This window comes from Myotis brandtii, unplaced genomic scaffold (assembly GCF_000412655.1).
Source record: "Myotis brandtii unplaced genomic scaffold, ASM41265v1 scaffold300, whole genome shotgun sequence".
Taxonomy (NCBI): Eukaryota; Metazoa; Chordata; class Mammalia; order Chiroptera; family Vespertilionidae; genus Myotis; species Myotis brandtii.
Window position 1 is genome coordinate 1,070,794 of NW_005361459.1, and position 20,647 is coordinate 1,091,440.

The following is a 20,647-nucleotide window of genomic DNA, read 5'->3' on the forward strand; positions in this document are numbered from 1 at the left end:
TCCTCCGTCACTGAAGCAAGCAAGCCTCATGTTCGCTTCAAGCTGCCTGGCTGCCGGTCGCCATCTTGGCTGGCAGTTAATTTGCATATCGCCCTGATTAGCCAATGGGAAGGGTAGCGGATGTACGGCTAATTACCATGTTTCTCTTTTATTAGATAGGATATGTAAAGTGCTCCTATATTAGGTGCATATATGTTTACCAGGATTACCTGGTATATTCTCTTATTGGATCATGTAGTATTATGTAGTATCTTTCTTTATTTCTTGTTATGGTCTTTATTTGGAAGTTTGTTTTGTCAGATATGAGTATTGCTACCTGAGCTTTGTTTTCATTTTCATTTACATGGAATATTTTTACCATCCCTTCACTTTCAGTTTGTGTGTATCTTTTGTTCTGAGATGAGTCTCTTAAACAGCATTTATGTGGGTCATGTTTTCTTATCTATTCAGCTATCATGTCTTTTGACTGGAGCTTTTAGTTCTTTTATATTTATGGTTATTATTGATTAGAGGCCCGATGCCCAAAATTCGTGTAAGAGTAGGCCTTCCTTCCCCTGGCTGCTGGCACCAGCTTTCCTCTGGCATCTCGGACCCGGGCTTCCCTCTGGACGCCAGCAGGCACCCAGAACCCGGTATTCCCTCGCAGCCCTGGCATCGTCTGGAAGGATGTTTGGTCTAATTAGCATATTATGCTTTTATTATTATAGATAGGTACCTTTTTATTGACATTTTTTTCTTTATACCCATGTTACCCTCTCTCAATTTCTTCTTAAAGCACTCCCTTTAACATTTCTTACAGTGCTGGTTTGTTGGTAATGTACTCCTTTAGTCTTTTTGTCCTGGAAGCCTTTTATTTTACCTTTAATTTAAGATGATAGCCTTGCTGGATAGAGTAGTCTTGGGGTTCAGGTCCTTGCTTTTCATTACTTTGAATGTTCCATGCCAATTCCTTCTGGCCTGAAGTGTTTCTGTTGAGAAATCAGCTGACATTCTAAAGGGTATTCCTTTGTAGGTAACTTTCTGTCTCTTCCTGCCTTTAAGATTCTTTCTTTGTCTTTAACATTTGTCATTTTAATTATGATGTGTCTTGCAGTGGGTCTATTTGGGTCCATCTTGATTGGAATTCTGTGCTTTCTGAACTTGTATGATTTTTTTTTTCACCAGGTTAGGGAAGTTTAATGTCAGTTTTTCTTATAACAGGTTCTTGATTCTTTGCTCACTATCTTCTTCTGTTACCCCTATGATGTGCATGTTATTATGTTTCATGGTGTCCCAAAGTTCCTGCTTTCTAATTTTTTTTCCCACTCTAATTGGGTGTTTTTTTCTACCTTATCTTCCAAATCACTGATTGGAACTTCTGCCTTTGATTCCTTCTCATGTATTTTTGATATCAGATATTATTCTTCTAGAGCGTCCTTCTTTTCTTTTATTTGGAGGTTGTTTCTTTGTCTCTCCATTTTTTATTTCCCTTTGTATTTGTTTCTATGTTATTAGATCAAACTGCTATGCCTCCGAATCTTCTTTGGGTGGCCTTATATAGTAAGTGTTCTGTGGTGCCCAATAGTGCAGATTTTCTTATCTCCTGAGTTGGATGCTCTAGGCATGTCCCTTGTGTGGCTTATTTGGAATCTGCCATTGTAATTGGGTATTGTTTGTTGTCCCATTCATTGTTGGGATCTCCTCTCAGGCTGGTTGACTATGAGGCTCACCCCGACCACATCATGCAAGCTGTTGTGCAGGTGCTGACAGAACAAAACAAAAACATAAAAAAAATGACTCCTACAAGAACAACAAAAGATACCACAAAAGAAAAAAGAATTAGGAAAGAGAAGAGTGAGCAAGAATAATAAAAGAAAAAAAGATATGAGATGGAAAAAGAGCAAGGGGAAGAACAAAGAACTGGAAAGTGCAGAAGGGAAACCCAGAAAGAAAATAAGAATAAAGGATAGGAGAAGGAAAATGCTATAAAGGGAAAGAGGAAGAAAAATTACAAAAAGGGAGAAACCAAGATGGCGGCATAGGTAAACACCGGAGTTTGTTGCCTCGAACAACCACTTCAAAAATACAACTAAAAGACAGAACGGACATCATCCAGAACCACAGGAAGGCTGGCTGAGTGGAAATTCTACAACTAGGAGGAAAGAGCGGTTCCGGAAATCTCTGGGGTCCCAGGGCTCATACAGGGAGAAACTGGACGGTCTGGCAGCAGGCAGAACTCGGAACTTGAGGGCGGCTTTCCCTCAGAGGTGCTGGCAGCAATTACCGGGACACTGAGACGCGCGGCCCCTTAGGGCAGGGCTGAGAATCAGCCATAGCTGCTTGCTCCGCCCTGTTGATTCCGAGACCCCGCCCCATCCAGGCTGCTGCAAAGCCTTTTGCATATGAATGCCCGGGTCCTTTCCAACCTGACAACTACCTAACAAATTGCAGCTGGGCCAGACAGACCCAGAACTTCCAAGAGAAGGCCCAAGGCCCCACAGCAGCTTGCATTGCTTCTCAGCTGGGCCTCATCTGGGCACCCCCAAACCCCCAAAAAAGGAAGGGGAATCTGCATATCTCTTCATAGCTCCTGCTGGGTAACCTCAGGAAGAGGCTTAATTAGCACCTCCTTAGATCCAAGAGCCAGTGTACCCAGTGGTCAGAGTGGGACCACCCAGATTACAACTCCTCAGATTCATAAGGAACACACTCAGGGGGCAGACTCAGTGAGCACCAAAGCCCCACTGAAGCAAGTCTTGCCCCAGAAGGGTGTCTTCAGCACAGAAGTTCTCCCACTGCAGACACAGCTGATTCTCACTGCCAATTGGCCTGGAGGTCAATTCCTCCCAGTGACACCTAAAACAATCAAGGCATAACTACAACAAGACTGTGCACAAAGCCCACAAGGGGGTGCACCAAGAGTGTCCACCTCAGGTAACTGGGGAGGCTGAGCCACTGGGCCCTGTAGGACACCTAGCACACAAAACCACTCTACCAACACAGGGAAGCAGACAAAATGCGAAGACAAAGAAACAGGTCACAAATGACAGAAATGGAGGACAGCAAACGACTGGATATAGAGTTCAAAACCACGGTTCTAAGATTTTTCAAGAATTTTATGGAAACCGCCGATAAATGTATTGAGATCCTTAAGAAATCTAGTGAGACCCTCGATGTTGTGATAAAGGACCAACTAGAAATTAAGCATACACTGACTGAAATAAAGAATATTATACAGACTCCCAACAGCAGACCAGAGGATCGCAAGAATCAAGTCAAAGATTTGAAATGCGAAGAAGCAAAAAACACCCAACCGGAAAAGCAAAATGAAAAAAGAATCCAAAAATACGAAGATAGTGTAAGGAGCCTCTGGGACAGCTTCAAGCGTACCAACATCCGAATTATAGGGGTGCCAGAAGAAGAGAGAGAGCAAGATATTGAAAACCTATTTGAAGAAATAATGACAGAAAACTTCCCCTACCTGGTGAAAGAAATAGACTTACAGGTCCAGGAAGTGCAGAGAACCCCAAACAAAAGGAATCCAAAGAGGACCACACCAAGACACATCATAATTAAAATGCCAAGAGCAAAAGACAAAGAGAGAATCTTAAAAGCAGCAAGAGAAAAAAAGTCAGTTACCTATAAGGGAGTACCCATACGACTGTCAGCTGATTTCTCAACAGAAACTTTGCAGGCCAGAAGGGAGTGGCAAGAAATATTCAAAGTGATGAATAGCAAGAACCTACAACCAAGATTACTTTATCCAGCAAAGCTATCATTCAGAATTGAAGGTCAGATAAAGAGCTTCACAGATAAGAAAAAGCTAAAGGAGTTCATCACCACCAAACCAGTATTATATGAAATGCTGAAAGGTATCCTTTAAGAAGAGGAAGAAGAAGAAAAAGGTAAAGATACAAATTATGGACAACAAATATGCATCTATCAACAAGTGAATCTAAGAATCAAGTGAATAAATAATCTGATGAACAGAATGAACTGGTGATTATAATAGAATCAGGGACATAGAAAGGGAATGGACTGACTATCCTTGGGGGGGAAAGGGGTGTGGGAGATGCGGGAAGAGACTGGACAAAAATCGTGCACCTATGGATGAGGGGAGTGAGGGCGGAGGGTGGGGCGGGAACTGAGAGGAGGGGAGTTATGGGGGAAAAAGAGGAACAAATGTAATAATCTGAACAATAAAGATTTAATTAATTAAAAAAATAAAAATAAAAAATTACAAAAAGGGAAAAAGAAATACTAGTAGAAAGGAGAAAAATAGAGTAAGAAAAGGGAATAGAAAAATAAGAGATACAACAAAAAGGAGAGACAAAAATAATACAGCAATAAATAAAAAGAAGGTAATGCCAAAAAGAAGAAAAAAAGTGATATTTATCTCAGCAAAGTTAGTGCCTGTGTATTCTGGTCTTCTGTTGACTGATGTTGACTGTTTTGTCTGCTGTTTCTGGGCCTCCTGGGAGGTACTTGGGTGCTAGCCATGGTCAGAAGCTGTCCATGTTTGGCTCTGTGCAGTCTGTTCGAAGTTTCAAGTGATCCACAGTTTGTGTCTGTCTTCACAGGACTTGGCTATGGGCAGAAGGGACCCAGCTGCACTCTAGGGCCAGTTTGTTAGCACCACAGGGCCCAGGTTCAGGTCAGCAAACTTGTTCCTTGGTCTCCACCTCCACCCCCTTTCATCTGTTGGCCAGCTGTCTCTTAATCACTGAAAAGGCTGTTTCTGAAAGGACTTTTGGTGGAATTGGTTGTATGTGACCTTGGGTCTCCCGTGAGTAGGGATGTTCAGATTTCAGGAAAAATGGTGGGTGTCTTTTTCCATTCTATAGCTATTCCTCTGAGAGTGCCCCAGAAATTTTCCCTGCCCTTGGTTGGGCAGAGATCTCATATGCAGTCCAGGGAGATCACCGGGCATCCAGGAGTTTCTATCTGCTCTCCTGTGAGGAAGAAGCAGTAGTTAGGTTCCTAGGACAGTGGGGTAGATGACTCCCCCTCCAAGCCAGTCAGTGATGCTTCTGAGATTGTTCAGACCCATAGGCTTGGCCTCTGCTATTGTAGCCTCTGCAGGGGTCAAGATGTAGGGTGTGACAAGTGGGATTCCTGAGTGTGGGGTCAGTGGTATCCCTTAGGGCAGGATATTGCATTTCCCCTCCCCTCCAGCTGTAGCTGCTGGGAGGGGTCTGCGACTATCAGGAACAATGTCCCCTTCTGTATGGCCATGGGATGACTGATTGCAGGTCTCTCTGCCACCAGTTTTCCATGTTTCCCCTCAATGCTTCCGACCCTAGCCACTCCTCAGGTAATTCCAGTCCACACTGCCTTCTTTCCACCAAAGCCTCAGGTGAATGGCTGCAAAGGAAAACCCTGTGCTCTGGGTTTTTTATTTAATTTTATTACTATTTTTTTAATACATATTTTGCTATTAAGTTCTGAAAGGAAGGGAGAGGGAGAGAGACAGAAACATTAATGATGAGAGAGAATCATTGATCGGCTCCCTCCTGCACACCCCACACTGGGGATCGAGCCAGCAACCTGGGCATGTGCCCTGACCTGGAATCAAACTGTGACCTCCTGGTTCATAGGTGACACTCAACCAACGAGCCATGCGGGCCAGGCTGCTCTGTGTTTTTTTTTTAAAAAACACCAAAATGGTGGCTTTATCTCTGACTGGCTCCAGTCTCCGCAGGGGCCAGAAACCCCGCCACCTTTTCACAACTGGATGTTACATGGGCCACTTTTCTTGGCTCTGGTGCTCTGGACTCTGGATCAAGATCCAGGCCTTGATCTTCACAGGGAAAACCCCACTCTGCAGCCGGGAAATCTCTCCTCACTCTTGGCCTGCTGCCTTTGGAAGCTGGGCCAGCCCCTCTTGTGACCGTGCCCTTCCTAACAGTCTCTAGATGGTTTTTACCCTTCCTTCACAATTCTTATTAATTCTAGCGTTCATTGTAACATTTTGTAAAAGCTTCTTCATAGTGCCATCACCTAAAAAGTTTGCCTCATCTAGCAGCTGCTGAATTTATGTAGGCAGCCCCAGAAGCATTGCAAATTAAAGTGAAGACTTGATTTGCAACCTAATTTTATTCAGTTATTTTCAGCCATGAGATAATCCTCCAGAAGGAAGAGGTTAGTACATCACTTGCTCATCTTGATCTGAAACCAAGAAAAACAACATACAAGGAACTTGGGGTACTAGTCATACAGGACTGCAGTTGGAAACACTTCAACCAGCACATTTCTCCCATATTCAATGTTAAAATCATTAGCATTTGATAAGACAGCAAAAACTCTCCTTGTAATCATTGGAAGTGGGCATGCAGTATTAACCACATGGAAGAGAGTGACAGTGGAGGCATGGGCTTGATTCTCTATGATGTCTGGGAAATCAAGCACGAAGTAGGATTTGACATGCATTTTGAGTGATTGCACTGTGTTTCCTACTTTTTAATTTATTCTGTGTATCATAGTTTTGATAATTTATTTACTCAAAATTCTAATTTTTTAATTTACTCTTTTAGGTGTGAACATAGGTGAAGTGTTAGATAAGCGCTATAATGTATATGGCTACACTGGTCAAGGTGTATTCAGTAATGTCGTACGAGCCAGAGATAATGCAAGAGCCAACCAAGAAGTGGCTGTAAAGATCATCAGAAACAATGAACTCATGTAAGTCAATGTGATGAAACCTTTAACACATGTTTTGTTCAAATGAAAATATTTCTAAATGCCATTTAAAAAAGTAACATTCTGTAAAATAAGTACTGTAACTATAAAATGACTGTAGTATTCCTTTTTGACTGGATATTTATAGCTGTGTTATGTGAAGTACTAGAACTATAGGCTGATTTGTATTTAATTCATTTCAGTACCTACTGTGCACTAATGTTAACTTAGACTACTTCTTTCTACTGTTTGTCTTATGGCCATCTTTTGCTGTGAATATCTTAAACTCAAGACCAGAGGTGAGGAATAAAAGTATTATATTAATTAGCTGTCACTGATTAGCATAAGGTGGCCTACAAAAAGGGGACAGCCAGTTTATCAGATAGTTTGGCGAATTATTTGTATCTTTCTGTTGCCTTTTTCTTAATAGACTAGGGTTACTTAATTGTCACATACATGTTTTAATGCATAATTTATACCACACACTGAGCTGGTGTTAAACTCAACTTAGTATTGGTTTTGAACCACTGGAAAGAAATGTTGTAGATTTATACTAAAGTCTTAAGCCGCCCCATGCTTAGAAAGTTCTTTGTTGTTTTGTTTTGATGGTTATCCCCAACCCCTGCTTTATAGACACTAACTTTTAAAAAATGTAGCTTATTGACAAATTATAACAAGCATTTTAGAGGATAACCAAATATTAATATTTGGTGAGACATTTCCTACTTAGACCCTTAAGGAACCAAAACTGTATACAATGTGGTTCCACTTTGATTAAACACACGTGCCCTGGTGCACAGATTTGTGCACATTGAAAGGAAATTAATTAGAAGGTGGCCGGTGGGGCAGGACTGGGCAAGACGGGCCAGACACGCCCTGGAGCCAACCTCCTGTGGTCACTCCCCAGCCGGTTGCACCTGGGGCAGTGCCATGGCTCAAAGGGCATCTGCGGAGTGAGTGGGGTTCCTCAAGCAGGTGGGGTCCCTTGGCCTGGCCTGTGGGGATCGGGCCGAAACCAGATCTCCGACATCCCCCAAGGGGTCCCGGATTGTGAGAGAGCAGTTCTCGGGTGACACATCTCCGAATCGGGCTCCCTCCTCTCTGGTTCCGGGGTGCATCATCCGAGAATCGCCACTGCCAAGTCACTGCAGCTCTGCATCCTCTGTGTTGTCTGCCCCCTGGTGGTCAGTGCGCGTCATTGCTACTTGTCGGAGCTTCTGCCACCTGGTGGTCATTGTGCGTCATAGCTATCGGTCAGAGGATCGCTTAGCCTTATATAGATAGATAGATAGATAGATAGATAGATAGATAGATAGACAGACAGACAGACAGACAGACAGACAGATAAATAAAATAGATCCATCAGCGGTTCTCAAGTTCTCAATCGAGACCCCTTTGGTGGTCGAATGACCCTTTCACAGGGGTTGTCTGAGACCATCCTGCATATCAGATATTTACATTAAGATTCATAACAGTAGCAACATTACAGTTATGAAGTAGCAATGAAAATAATTTTATGGTTGGGGGTCACAACATGAGGAACTGTATTTAAAGGGCCAGAAGGTTGAGAACCACTGAGATATATGATTGATAGATAGATAGATAGATAGACAGTATTCACATCAAGACTTGAGAATAAAATGTGCAATAAAATAAATAAATTTTATTTATTCAATAAAATGAGAATAAAATTATTGATTTCCCTTTATGCAAGGTAGTTTATTCCTCAGTGTTTCTGTTTTGTTGATTGGTTATTTTGGAAATTAACTTCAGGAAATTGTATTTGATTAAGTATAAAGTATTTTCTATGTGATACAGAGACTTGTCATTCCTCAACAGATTTATTATTACTACTTAAAAAAAAATACGAACTAATTAACATCAACTATGCTACATCAGACCAGAACTAGCAAATATATATTATTAAGTTTTTATAAATTCTAGATGTATTTAATTTTGACCTAATTTTCTTTTTTATTTCAGGCAGAAAACTGGTTTAAAAGAACTAGAATTCTTGAAAAAACTTAATGATGCTGATCCTGATGACAAATTTCATTGTTTGCGGCTCTTCAGACACTTTTATCACAAACAGCATCTCTGTCTCGTATTTGAGCCTCTCAGGTACAGTGTCAGAACCTCTACATAAACTGAAAATTTAGCTTCTTCATCTCTACCAACCTCACTTAAGATAAACAACAATTGAAATGACAGATTTTCTGGGTGTTTGATTTTTATTTACTTAATTATTTACTAGAGGCCCAGCGCACGAAATTCGTGCATGTTGGGGAGTGGGGTCCCTCAGCCTGGCCTGTGCCCTCTCACAGTCTGGGAGCCCCGTGATTGATTGCCTCACAGAAGGAGGCCCTGCCCACCCGCTGCAGCGCCGCAGGCTGGGTAGCCTGGGCCTCCCTCTGCGGGGCAATCGATTGCAGGGCTCCATGATCAATCACCCCAAAGAGGTAGGTCCCGCCCACCTGGCCGAGGCTCCGCAGTGGATTGCCCCCACAGAGGGAGGCCCAGGCTACCCACGGCAGTGCCGCCGGCCAGGTAGCCTGGGCCTCCCTCTTTGGGGCAATCAATCGCCGTGCTTTGCAATTGATCGCCCCAAAGAGGTAGGCCCTGCCTACCCAGCCTGGGCTCTGCAATGGATCTCCCCCATAGAGGGAGGCCCTGCCCACTCACTGCAGCACCGCTGCCAGGTAGCCTGAGCCTCCCTCTGCGGGGAATCATGGAACCCCCCAATTGATCGTCCCACCAGCTGGTGGCCTGGGCCTCCCTCTGCATGGCGATCATGGTGCAATGGCTGGGCCCCTGACCAGTCGCATTGCACCTGCCTTGGCTGGCCTAGCGCCAGTGGGTGTCAGCGTGGTCATCCAGACGGTTGTTCCACTGTTCAGCCATTTGGTCGATTTGCATATTATGCTTTTATTATTATAGACTTAATTTAGTTCTGGTTTTTGTTTTTTAACCTTGTATTAAGAGTTGGTTTCTTGATAGTCATTAATGTATTAACATTAATTGACTGCATACTATGTGCCAGTTTACTACTTGCTTTTAGCCTTCAGCTCAACAAGAGAAATTCTCTGAAAATTAAATATTTCAAGGAAGGATTAAGCCAGAATGATAAGAAATGGGAATCGTGGAAGAAATACAATTTTGATCTTCTAAAGTATAGCTTCATTGTTAGTCTTTCAAATATAAATCCGTTCTAAAATCAATACAGATTTTACCATTGCATATCTTTCCTTCAATTTATTTTAAAAATTGAGTTTTATTGGAAAATTGTGTTATGTACACACAATTTCATATGTTCTCATTTCAGTGTAGAAAAATTTATCAAATATATGAGGAGGTATTCTTGAACAGAATATTTAATTGTAATTTGTATTTTGGGCTTGATTTTACTTTATGCTTAAATGTTTTTGCGTTTTTTAAATGTCCATTTTGCATTTTAACCCTTAGTGTTTTTTTTCTCTCCTATAAGCATGAATTTACGAGAGGTGTTAAAAAAATATGGTAAGGATGTTGGTCTTCATATTACAGCTGTAAGGTCCTATAGTCAGCAGTTGTTCTTGGCATTGAAACTCCTTAAAAGATGCAATATTCTACATGCTGATATCAAGCCAGACAATATCCTGGTAAGTGAAACAGTTAAGGCTGCATTGTACATCCATGTATTTTCTTTTCAGTAATGTGAGATTACCACTGTATTATTTTAAAAATAACATCTTAAAGTATATATTTATTACCCATTATAAATTACCAATTTTTACTTTTTTGGAAATTGAGCCATGAAATTTTAAAGTATAAAGAAAGAAGAAAGAAGAGATAGGCCACTGTCTCAAATTTTTCCTTTTTATTGTGGATTTAGAGTACATGCAAATCTCAAGAGTGCTTTAATATAGTAATGATGGGCTTCCTCTGGTAGTGAATAAAAAGTGCTGCATGTTTTGCTGTTTTGAAATAAGGTGTGTTTACACTTCTGTGTTCTTTAATTTTGTAGGCTAATGGAGTTAAGAACATTTAAGGGAATTTTATAGACTGATGGAGTTTGGGACATTTAAGAGAATTGCCTTAAACAGATATAAGAAGTTGAGTTTAAAGGTGTCCAGGGGTAATTCTTTTTTCCTTTATTCTTTTTAAAAATATATATTTTATTGATTTTTTTACAGACAGGAAGGGAGAGGGGGATAGAGTTAGAAACATCAATGAGAGAGAAACATCGACCAGCTGCCTCCTGCACACTCCCTACTGGGGATGTGCCCGCAACCAAGGTACATGCCCTTGACTGGAATTGAACCTGGGACCCTTCGGTCTGCAGGCCGACGCTCTATCCACTGAGCCAAACCGGCTAGGGCTCCATTATTCTTTACTAGAGGCCCAGTGCACAAATTCGTGCACCAGTGGGGTCCCTTGGCCTGGCCTGCAGGATTGGGCCAGAACCAGCTCTCCGACATCCCCTGAGGGGTCCTGGATTGCGAGAGGGCGCAGGCCAGGCCAAGGGAACCCACTGGTGCACGATTGGGGCTGGGGAGGAGGGACCATGGGAGGGCTCCAGGCTGTGTCCGGCCTATCTCGCTCAGTCCTGATTGGCTGTACCCTTGCAGCAAGCTAACCTACCGGTCGGAGCTTCTGCCCACTGGTGGTCATTGCACGTCATAGTGAGTGGTTGCGTGGCCTTCGCATATCATTAGCATATTACGCTTTGATTGGTTGAACAGACGACCAGACACTTAGCATATTGGGTTTTTATTGTATAGGATTGTTTTAGAAGCAGTGCCTTCTGGGAGCCCAAACACACTAAAGCTCACTCTCCTAAAACTGTCTTTACATCTTTTTTTTTTTTAATCCTCACCTGAGGATATTTTTCCCATTGCTTTTCAGAGAGAGTGGAAGAAGGGAGGGAAGGAAGGAGAGAGAGAGAAACATCAAATGAGAGAAACACATAGACTGGTTGCCTCCCGCATGTTGCATGGGAGGCGGGGGTTGGGGAGTAAACTCGCAACTTAGGTATTTGCCTTTGAGGGAATTGAACCTGCAACTCTGAGTCAGGGCTGTCTTGACCTCTTTTAGCTTAAGACTTCTGATGTGGTAGCATGCAAATTTACAATATAATTTTATGTTTTTGAAATTTAGAAATATATATCATCATAGTGGAGTGATTAATGCACACACAACCTCTTTCCCTCCCTGACCCCATTTCTTCACCCTGTTCTAAGGTTTTCAGAGTTGGGGCATGTGCAAAATGTGGGTAATTCCAAGTTTATCTTCTAATCACATGTTCCACGCTTTAGAAAAATTATGATCTGATTAGAGTATTTCCTTTCACACTATCACATTAATAATGAGGCATTCCATTTTGATATGTTTAGTCTGAGTTTATAATGTATTACATATATAATATAACTTGGTTAGAGGAGCTGAGTTATTACAGTGAAATGGTAGGTATATTATGAATGAATTGTAGACTTGCCTAGTCAACTTCATAGTTGATTTTTACCTCAGTTTTTTTCCTTTCTCATTTTTAAATTGTGAAATATACCATCCATATGAAAGAATGTATAAAATATAAACAGTCTAAAGATAGACTGTGAACATTTGTGTAACCACCATGGAGGTTAAAGAATAACATTTGTGCTAGTATGTTAGAAGCTCTTGCTTTTAAAACTTCATTTTTCCTTGAGTTAATGCTAAACTAGATTTCACATGGATTCTGAAATGGGTATTTTTGAAGTGGTTGTTTGCGGCAGCAGTCTGCGGTGTTTACCTATGCCGCCATCTTGGTCTCTCCCTCCTTTCTCATTTTTAAATTGTGAAATATACCATCCATATGAAAGAATGTATAAAATATAAACAGTCTAAAGATAGACTGTGAACATTTGTGTAACCACCATGGAGGTTAAAGAATAACATTTGTGCTAGTATGTTAGAAGCTCTTGCTTTTAAAACTTCATTTTTCCTTGAGTTAATGCTAAACTAGATTTCACATGGATTCTGAAATGGAATATATTTTCCCTTCTTCCTGAAAAAGGAAAAAATAGATTATCAGAGACCACATGGAGCTGTTTAATGAAAATCCAAATCTTTAAACCACTAGTGTGGTAGAAGTACCATATTCCTCATGAGGGGGTAGTAGTTGTGTAGCCAAACTAAAGGGCACATAAGTGTGGATAGCCTGCTACTATTTAAGGCATTTTACCTAGACCAAGAGTTCCACTGGTAGATTTCTCATTTTAAAATGGTCCTGGTTTTATTTCTGGGTATTGCAACTGCATTCTTAAGTAGCTAAATGCAGTTTATACTTTAAAAAGCTTTGAAAGTACTTTCCCTTTTGAAGATACCTGTTTTCCTGATCCCCCAGATGAAGAGATATGGATGTGACAGTTAAAATTAATCATTTCTATCATTAGTTTAATTCCATGGATATCATCTTAATGGACCAGTTAGTTACATTGATCAAGCTTTACAACGTCCCAGTAGAGAGTACTAGAGTTATTTATTTAAAGCGTTATGTTTCTTTTGGGTGGGAACAGTAGGCCAAGTTCAAGTCCCAACTCGGAATTTGTGTGTGTCTCTTTTGAAGGGGGGAAGGGACTCTGGAATATGAATTATCTTCACTTGTTAATCCTGAACATGCTTCTGACTCATGAGTGGCAGCAGTCATGGGAGCAGCTCCAGCCTTTCTCAGCAGATGTCACTGTTACTGTGTATGTTGAAGTATTTACAAAGGACAAAAGAAACAAATGACTAATATAGAGTTCATGTTTATCAGTTTTGCCAAGTATATTTAACATTTTCTTGACTAATAACTTTCTTTATATTTAAGGGATTTAATAATTTTTAGACTTGAAGTGATTGTTAAATTTGGGATGGTCTTAGCAGCTTCCCATGAATATTTTTATTGTTTTTGTCCAAATTTAATCTGAAGCATTTTGCTTTTGTTGCCATCATAATTTTTTGGCAACTGAAAGTTAACTTAAATCAAATGAAAGTTGATCTAAGTCTGAGCCCTTATTAATGAATGTCTTCGTGTTCCTTTATATAGTAACTTGACTTTATGCAGGTGTTCTGGGGATTTTTAGAAGATGCTTTGCGTCAATTAGATTTTTCTCTTACTACCCCATCCTTTTCCAGATAGTGTTGGTTAAAATTAACTTTACTTGGTATTATTTCAAATTTATTCACTGAGAAAAGTTCTTTTACTAATGATAATCAAATATTTGGTAGCCCTTAATTTTTCATAATTAGGAAATTGAGGTTTAAAATAATTTAAAAAGGAATTTTCAAACGAGTGACTTTGTTCTCAATATTGGAAATAACTTCTCAAAGCCAATTATTTTTATCTGATTACTTGTCTTAATTATTCCTGGCATGAATTAAACTTCCATGATGAAATGTTTTTCAGGTTAATGAATCAAAAACTATTTTAAAGCTCTGTGATTTTGGGTCGGCTTCACATGTTGCGGATAATGACATAACTCCTTATCTTGTCAGTAGATTTTATCGTGCTCCTGAAATCAGTAAGTTTCTTCAAATGGTTTTTGACCTGGGCCATCATATGTGGTGGAAACAGCATATTTAATGTCTAAGTACTGTTTTCATCGCACTTTAGCAGCTGCACGAGGTCATTCACGAGGAAGGGAACCGTAACAAGTTCATCCTCCTCAGGTGGAATGATGGTAGTTGGGACAGGAGTCTTGGTCTTGTCTGGCAAGAGTAGCAAAAACAGTTGTGGAAAATCCTCGACTTTAGAAGACTGCTCTTGAGTACTCAAGGTCTGATTATCAAATATATGAATTGTGTGGGACCTTTGTTTTTTCTCCTTGGTAGAGGCTGATTAGCACCTCCACCAAAGGTGAAATGATAAAAGAATAAATACACATTTTTCTCTGCCCCTTCAATTCCTTCCCCACGCCCTCATTTTTTTAGGTTTTAAGTTTGTGGTTCTATTAAGAACTAATGGGAAAGAACGTGAAACTAATGCCATAAGTGGCATTAAGATTGTGTTTATATAGTTCAAGCTAAAATTAATATCCCATTAATGGAAATAAATAGTAGTTGATTTTTTTAATCCTATATTTAACTTCTATTTTGTTTTCAGTTATAGGTAAAAGCTATGACTATGGCATAGATATGTGGTCTGTAGGTTGTACCTTATATGAACTCTATACTGGAAACATTTTATTTACTGGCAAAACCAACAACCATATGTTGAAGCTCGCCATGGATCTCAAAGGAAAGATGCCAAATAAGGTAGGACATTAATCTGAACTTGTATTTATTGAAGATCTCAGCAGTAGTTTCCCATAGACTGGCCGATTGCTGACCCTTAACTCATCACTAATGGGTATAAAACGATTTGAGAGAGGCAGGTATGTGGCTACTCTGATTCCTTTAGTTCCTTCTCATTAGTGGTTCTAATGAGCCAAGAACTATCAAAAGAGAATAGAACTCTTTTCCTTTCCCCTCTAAAGTCTGTCTTATGTTTTTCTCTACCCTCTTGAATTAAGCAGATGGTAGGGACCTATAGTTTAAGGTAGAATTGTAATTGAGGAAGAGAGAATTGATGAACATAAATTTAAGCGCTATATATATATATATTTCATGTGTCTGTTCTTCCAGAAACAACAGTGTTCTTGGGAAAACACCCTTATTGGTAACAGCATGAACATGCTTGAGAGCTGAAATGAAAAAAAAGATGCAGGTCAGATTAGTTAGATGTAAGGAAGGACTCAGTTATCAGGGGAGGAAAGGGTAAACATTGAAAGAGGAACTTGATGGCCATCAGTTTATTAAAGATTGGAAGTTAGTTGGGAAATGAAGGTATCAAGAAAATTCACTTGAAATGACATCTTTCTGACATAAAACTTATTCGTAGTGCTTCAGCTATCATATCAATTTCTGTTTGATTAACACAAAGCAAGAACTTTAGAGATTTATAAAAATGTCTGAGAGCCATATCTTAGACTTTTGTGATTTCAGTTTATGTTATGTTGGATTTATTTAGAATAAACAACACAGAAATTAGCTGTTGGTGTTTATTTTACTGAGATCTAATCTGTTTCATTTTAGAGTTATTCGAGCATAATTTGTAAAATGTCATTAGGTTACTTAACTGCCAATAGAAAAGGCCCAAATTGTGTAATCGTTTTTCTATCTAAGAACAAATGATTTTAAGTCTTTGCTTAATCCTCAATTTGGAATAGTGAAAGCACAACTTCATATCATAATTGGTTTAAGTCACTGCCTGGGGGGAATATAATAATTTCATATTATTAAGTTGTTTTAGGCACGACAATTATATTTGCTTTTTATTTTCTTAATATATATTTATTGATTTCAGAGAGGAAGGGAGAGGGAGAGAGAGAAAAACATCAATGACGAAAGGGAATCGTTGATCGGCTGCCTCCTACTTAACCCCCTACTGGGGATTGAGCCCTCAACTCGAGCATGTGCCCTTGACCAGAATTAAACCCGGGACCCTTCAGTCCACTGAACCAACCGACTAGGACTTATTTGCTTTTTAGTTAAACTCTTGCCCTGGCTGGTTTGGTTCAGTGGATAGAGTGTCAGCCTGCGGACTGAAGGGTCCCGGGTTTGATTCCGATCAAGGGCACATGCCTGAGGTTGCGGTTGTGCGCTTGATCCCCAGTAGAGGGTGTGCAGGAGGCAGCCGATTGACGATTCTCTCTCATCATTGATGTTTCTATTTCTCTTTCCCTCTCCCTTCCTCTCTGAAATCAGAAAAAAAAATTTTTTTAAAAAATGAAATAAAAGAGTTAAACTCTTGAGAGCAAGAAATATGAGATCATTTTCAAAAGAGAAAGTAAACCCAAAGAGACTAAATATCTGTGACTTGTTATGTATTAAATTGTTAGTAAGCCAGACTGTTGCATAAGTTTAAAAATTAAGTTTTTTATTTTGATTTATTTCCAGATGATTCGGAAAGGTGTATTCAAAGACCAACATTTTGATCAAAACCTCAATTTCATGTACATAGAAGTTGATAAAGTAACAGAGAGGGTAAGTCTCTTTTTAGTTTGCAAGATTAAATGATAATCTTATTGTTAACAAAAGACCTGGGTCATACTAGGAGCTATGAATATTTTGAAACATTAAAATAATTTCTTTTTGGTGTTGGCTGATTCCTGAATAAAATGCATCAAGTTGTGAAAAAGATGAAGAAATTTAAAAATGTTTGTATAGTATGAGTTTATTTTTATTATAGGTCATATTTAGGACCTTCTCATCTCTTCTTTCGGATCACTCTTGGCCTGGCCCACCATCTATCTACCTTCCATATTGCTGTCATAGTGATCTTTTTTGAAAACAAATCTGATCATGTTACTCTCCTTGCTTAAAAACCCTTCATTGGCTTTCTGTTACCTAGACGATAATATATTTAAATTTCTCAGAATGACAAACTAAGTCTTCTATGATATGAACAGTGTGCCCTCTCTTCACTGAACTCTGTAAACCCTATCATTCCATACTTGGCAATTAGCTAAAGGGCATGACCTTTAAGACCTCTCTCTGTTCACAGACCATCCTCATCTTATTGGTTTACTGTATTTCCTCATCCCCTAAAAAGAATATGTATTCAATTTATTCTATTTCAAGCCTCATATGAAATATACATTCTGTGTGAGCCTTTCCAAAACCTCCAGGTTGAAGTAAGGACTTCTTTATTTTGGCCCTGTTATATTATACTAGAGGCCTGGTGCACGAATTTGTGCACCGGTGGGGTCCTTTGGCCTGGCCTGTGGGATCAGGCCGAAACTGGCTCTCCAACATCCCCCGAGGGGTCCTGGATTGCAAGAATTCGCAGGCCAGGCTGAGGGACCCCACCGGTGCATGATTGGGGCCGGGGAGGGTCCCCTGGGTGGGGGTGGGGGGGGCTCCAGGGCATGCCCGGCCCATCTTGCTCAGTCCTGATTGGCCAGACCCAAGCAGCAACTACTGGTCAGAGCGTCTTCCTCCTGGTGGTCAATGCACGTCATAGTGCAGTGATGGCGAACCTTTTGAGCTCAGCGTGTCAGCATTTTGAAAAACCCTAACTTAACTCTAGTGCCGTGTCACATATAGAAATTTTTTGATATTTGCAACCATAGTAAAACAAAGACTTATATTTTTGATATTTATTTTATATATTTAAATGCCATTTAACAAAGAAAAATCAACCAAAAAATGAGTGTCATAGGTTCGCCATCACTGTCATAGTGACTGGTTAACCGTCTGCCCCCTGGTGGTCAGTGCATGTCAAAGCAAGCGGTTGAGCGGCCTTAGCATACATTAGCATATTATGCTTTGATTGGTTGAACGAATGGCTGGACACTTAGCATATTAACCTTTTATTATATAGGATATCCCTAACTTTGTCAGAGCACTTACCACTTCATGGTATCAACTCGTCTACAGGTCTATCTGTTTCCACTTCAGGGTAGGAAAAGTACAGTTCTCTAACAGCAAGTACTTACTATGCTATTTTTAATTACTTAACAATATTTTTGAATTCTCAAATTTTAAGTACTTAACTAAGTTTTAGAGTTTGTTATTATTATTTTAAATATATTTTATTGATTTTTTTACAGAGAGGAAGGGAGAGGGATAGACAGTTAGAAACATTGATGAGAGAGAAACATCGATCAGCTGCCTCCTGCACACCCCCTAACTGGGGATGTGCCCGCAACCAAGGTACATGCCCTTGACCGGAATCGAACCTGGGACCCTTGAGTCCGCAGGCCAACGCTCTATCCACTGAGCCAAACCGGTTAGGGCAAGTTGGTTATTATTTTTATAAAATTATATTACAGTATGATTTAAAACAAACAAAACTCATAGCTAACTTATGGTTAACCTTTTTCATTTAGGCTTTCTTATTGCTTCTTGAAAAGACAGGATATAGGAAGTCACGTAAAAGTTCTAAATGAGTAAATGGTTATTCTTATAAATTAATATTTTGGTAGACAAAAGTCTGATGTATTATATGTTTTTAGTAACTTTATTTAGAGATACGCATTTTAAAAATTATTTTTAGGAGAAAGTTACTGTCATGAGCACCATTAATCCAACTAAGGACCTTTTGGCTGACTTGATTGGGTGCCAGCGACTTCCTGAAGACCAACGTAAAAAAGTACACCAGCTAAAGGACTTGTTGGACCAGATCCTAATGTTGGACCCAGCTAAACGGATTAGCATCAACCAGGCCCTACAGCATGCCTTTATCCAGGAAAAAATTTAAATGAGATGAAGAAGCTCCAATGGTTTGAGTAATTAAATACAAAGACTGAAGAAATTTCACAGCAGTTTATTAATGTATATAAACTTATAAATATTTCTCCATCAAATTTGAGGAAGCATGATATATTTGAATTAACACCAAGGGTGATGTTTCTTTTAGAAATGTTAGTTAATCTGTTTTGTGTCTTATGTGAAATTTCACTGTAGAACTGTTTTAACTGCCAAGACTGCACAAAATTATAGTGCTAATGTATATGGTTGCAGTTCACATAAAAGACAAAAGCATCTTGTTATAAAATAAGTAGTAATGCTGGGTGGTTGATTTATTTTTAGCAGACTTGGCTTCATTTTGGTCTTCAGGTAAAATGGCCAGCATAAATGCTGTTTATATTCACATTTTCCTAGGTATGTGTGTGCAGGCCACAGCAGCATGCCCTTGGTGTAGTCATTGCCGAAAGGGGTCTGTTCCTTCTTGAGCCTGCCTGCAGGGATGGTCTCCTCTTTTAAAGCAGGTTGTGTACAACATTCAGTACACTGAAGGTAAGCTAAACCATCAACATCACTGGTGTTTTAAGATGTTATTTTATTGGAACAATTGACAAATGAGGGATATTAGCTTTGTGGCAGAATTCCCTGCATGTGTGATACCTGATCTTGTTTTATTTTTTGGCATTGCAACTGTGGCATAGTTACAATTTCTGTTCTGGTCATCACATTTAAAATTGGAAGAGTATGCGCTTGATGAATAGAGTGCCTTCAGTGTACTGTTTCTTATTAACTTTAATTTTTAAAAATCAACTTGCTATAGACTTTATATACATTTTGTTAAATGCAGTTCCTAGTGAGATAGAAACAATGCATAGTTTTCATTTACTAAATTACAAATGTTGAGGCATAATTCTGAAAGTCCTCATATTTAAAAGTTACATAGACAACCTAATGAAATTTTTAACTATTTGTATGTCATTTTGAAAGTGTACTGCTTTATGGTAAAAGTGCTTTTCATTTGTTCATTGTTTTCATTATTTGTGATCATGTTGTCTTTCAATACAGGCATAAACCTTCCACTCTTGAACAAAGCAGCTGCTTTTTAAAAGCGGTAATTGCTTCTTTACCTTTATTTCTTTTGTAAATGAAGCTTTTCTTTAAGAATGTGACTTTAAAGTGTTGTCTATTGCATAAAACAGTTGACACTCACTTATTGTAAAGTGAAGATTGTTCTACTGCATGTGAAGTGGCCATGCAGATTTCTGTATGTTCTCAGTATGCATCACTAGATAATAAAGTCTTTTGTGAACAAGGCATTTGTAGCCATTTTTAAAAATTTTTGTCTTCAGTGCTGGTAAGTCAGGTAAACCATAAATAGTTAAAAGCAACCTTTGTTTCTTCCTTAAAGTCTTTAATAGAATTATTTGCTAAAGATGTAAGCCTAGCCAAAGTTTATTATTTTATTACTAATTAGGATCCTAATTATTTCATCAAAAAATTCTACAAATATTGTCAGCTTTCAGTGTAGTGAGATAATTCCTGTAGGTTAGGGGGTATAAAAATCAGGATTTAACTAATGTTTCTGCTATTTTCTCACTTTTCCTTTTGATGGTGCGGAAAGAGAAAAAAGGAAAACGGGGCACAGGCCATTCAACGCCTTCTCCAAGGGGTCTGATTTGCTGAGACACCAGCTTCACCTTCTTAACAAGGTTATTTCTGACAGCATGTGTAGATAAACATTTAGCAACAGTTTAAAACAAAA

At 39.4% G+C, this 20,647-nt stretch overlaps 1 protein-coding gene across 6 annotated transcripts in view; it reads left to right on the forward strand.

Moving 5' to 3' along the window:
* The window catches only part of PRPF4B (pre-mRNA processing factor 4B), a 63,491-nt gene that overhangs the window by 39,674 nt on the left and 3,170 nt on the right, over positions 1-20,647 (forward strand). For 3 of the 6 annotated variants that reach the window (XM_014542396.1, XM_014542395.1, XM_014542394.1), the window contains exons 9-15: positions 6,513-6,660; positions 8,641-8,778; positions 10,142-10,295; positions 14,063-14,177; positions 14,759-14,910; positions 16,594-16,680; positions 18,695-20,594. In XM_014542396.1, coding sequence (XP_014397882.1) covers positions 6,513-6,660; positions 8,641-8,778; positions 10,142-10,295; positions 14,063-14,177; positions 14,759-14,910; positions 16,594-16,680; positions 18,695-18,898 — 998 coding nt within the window. In that variant the 3' untranslated portion in view covers positions 18,899-20,594. Of the gene's footprint in view, positions 1-6,512; positions 6,661-8,640; positions 8,779-10,141; positions 10,296-14,062; positions 14,178-14,758; positions 14,911-16,593; positions 16,681-18,694; positions 20,595-20,647 lie in introns of those variants that run through there. The other 3 variants (XM_014542397.1, XM_014542399.1, XM_014542398.1) reach the window with 3 other exon arrangements.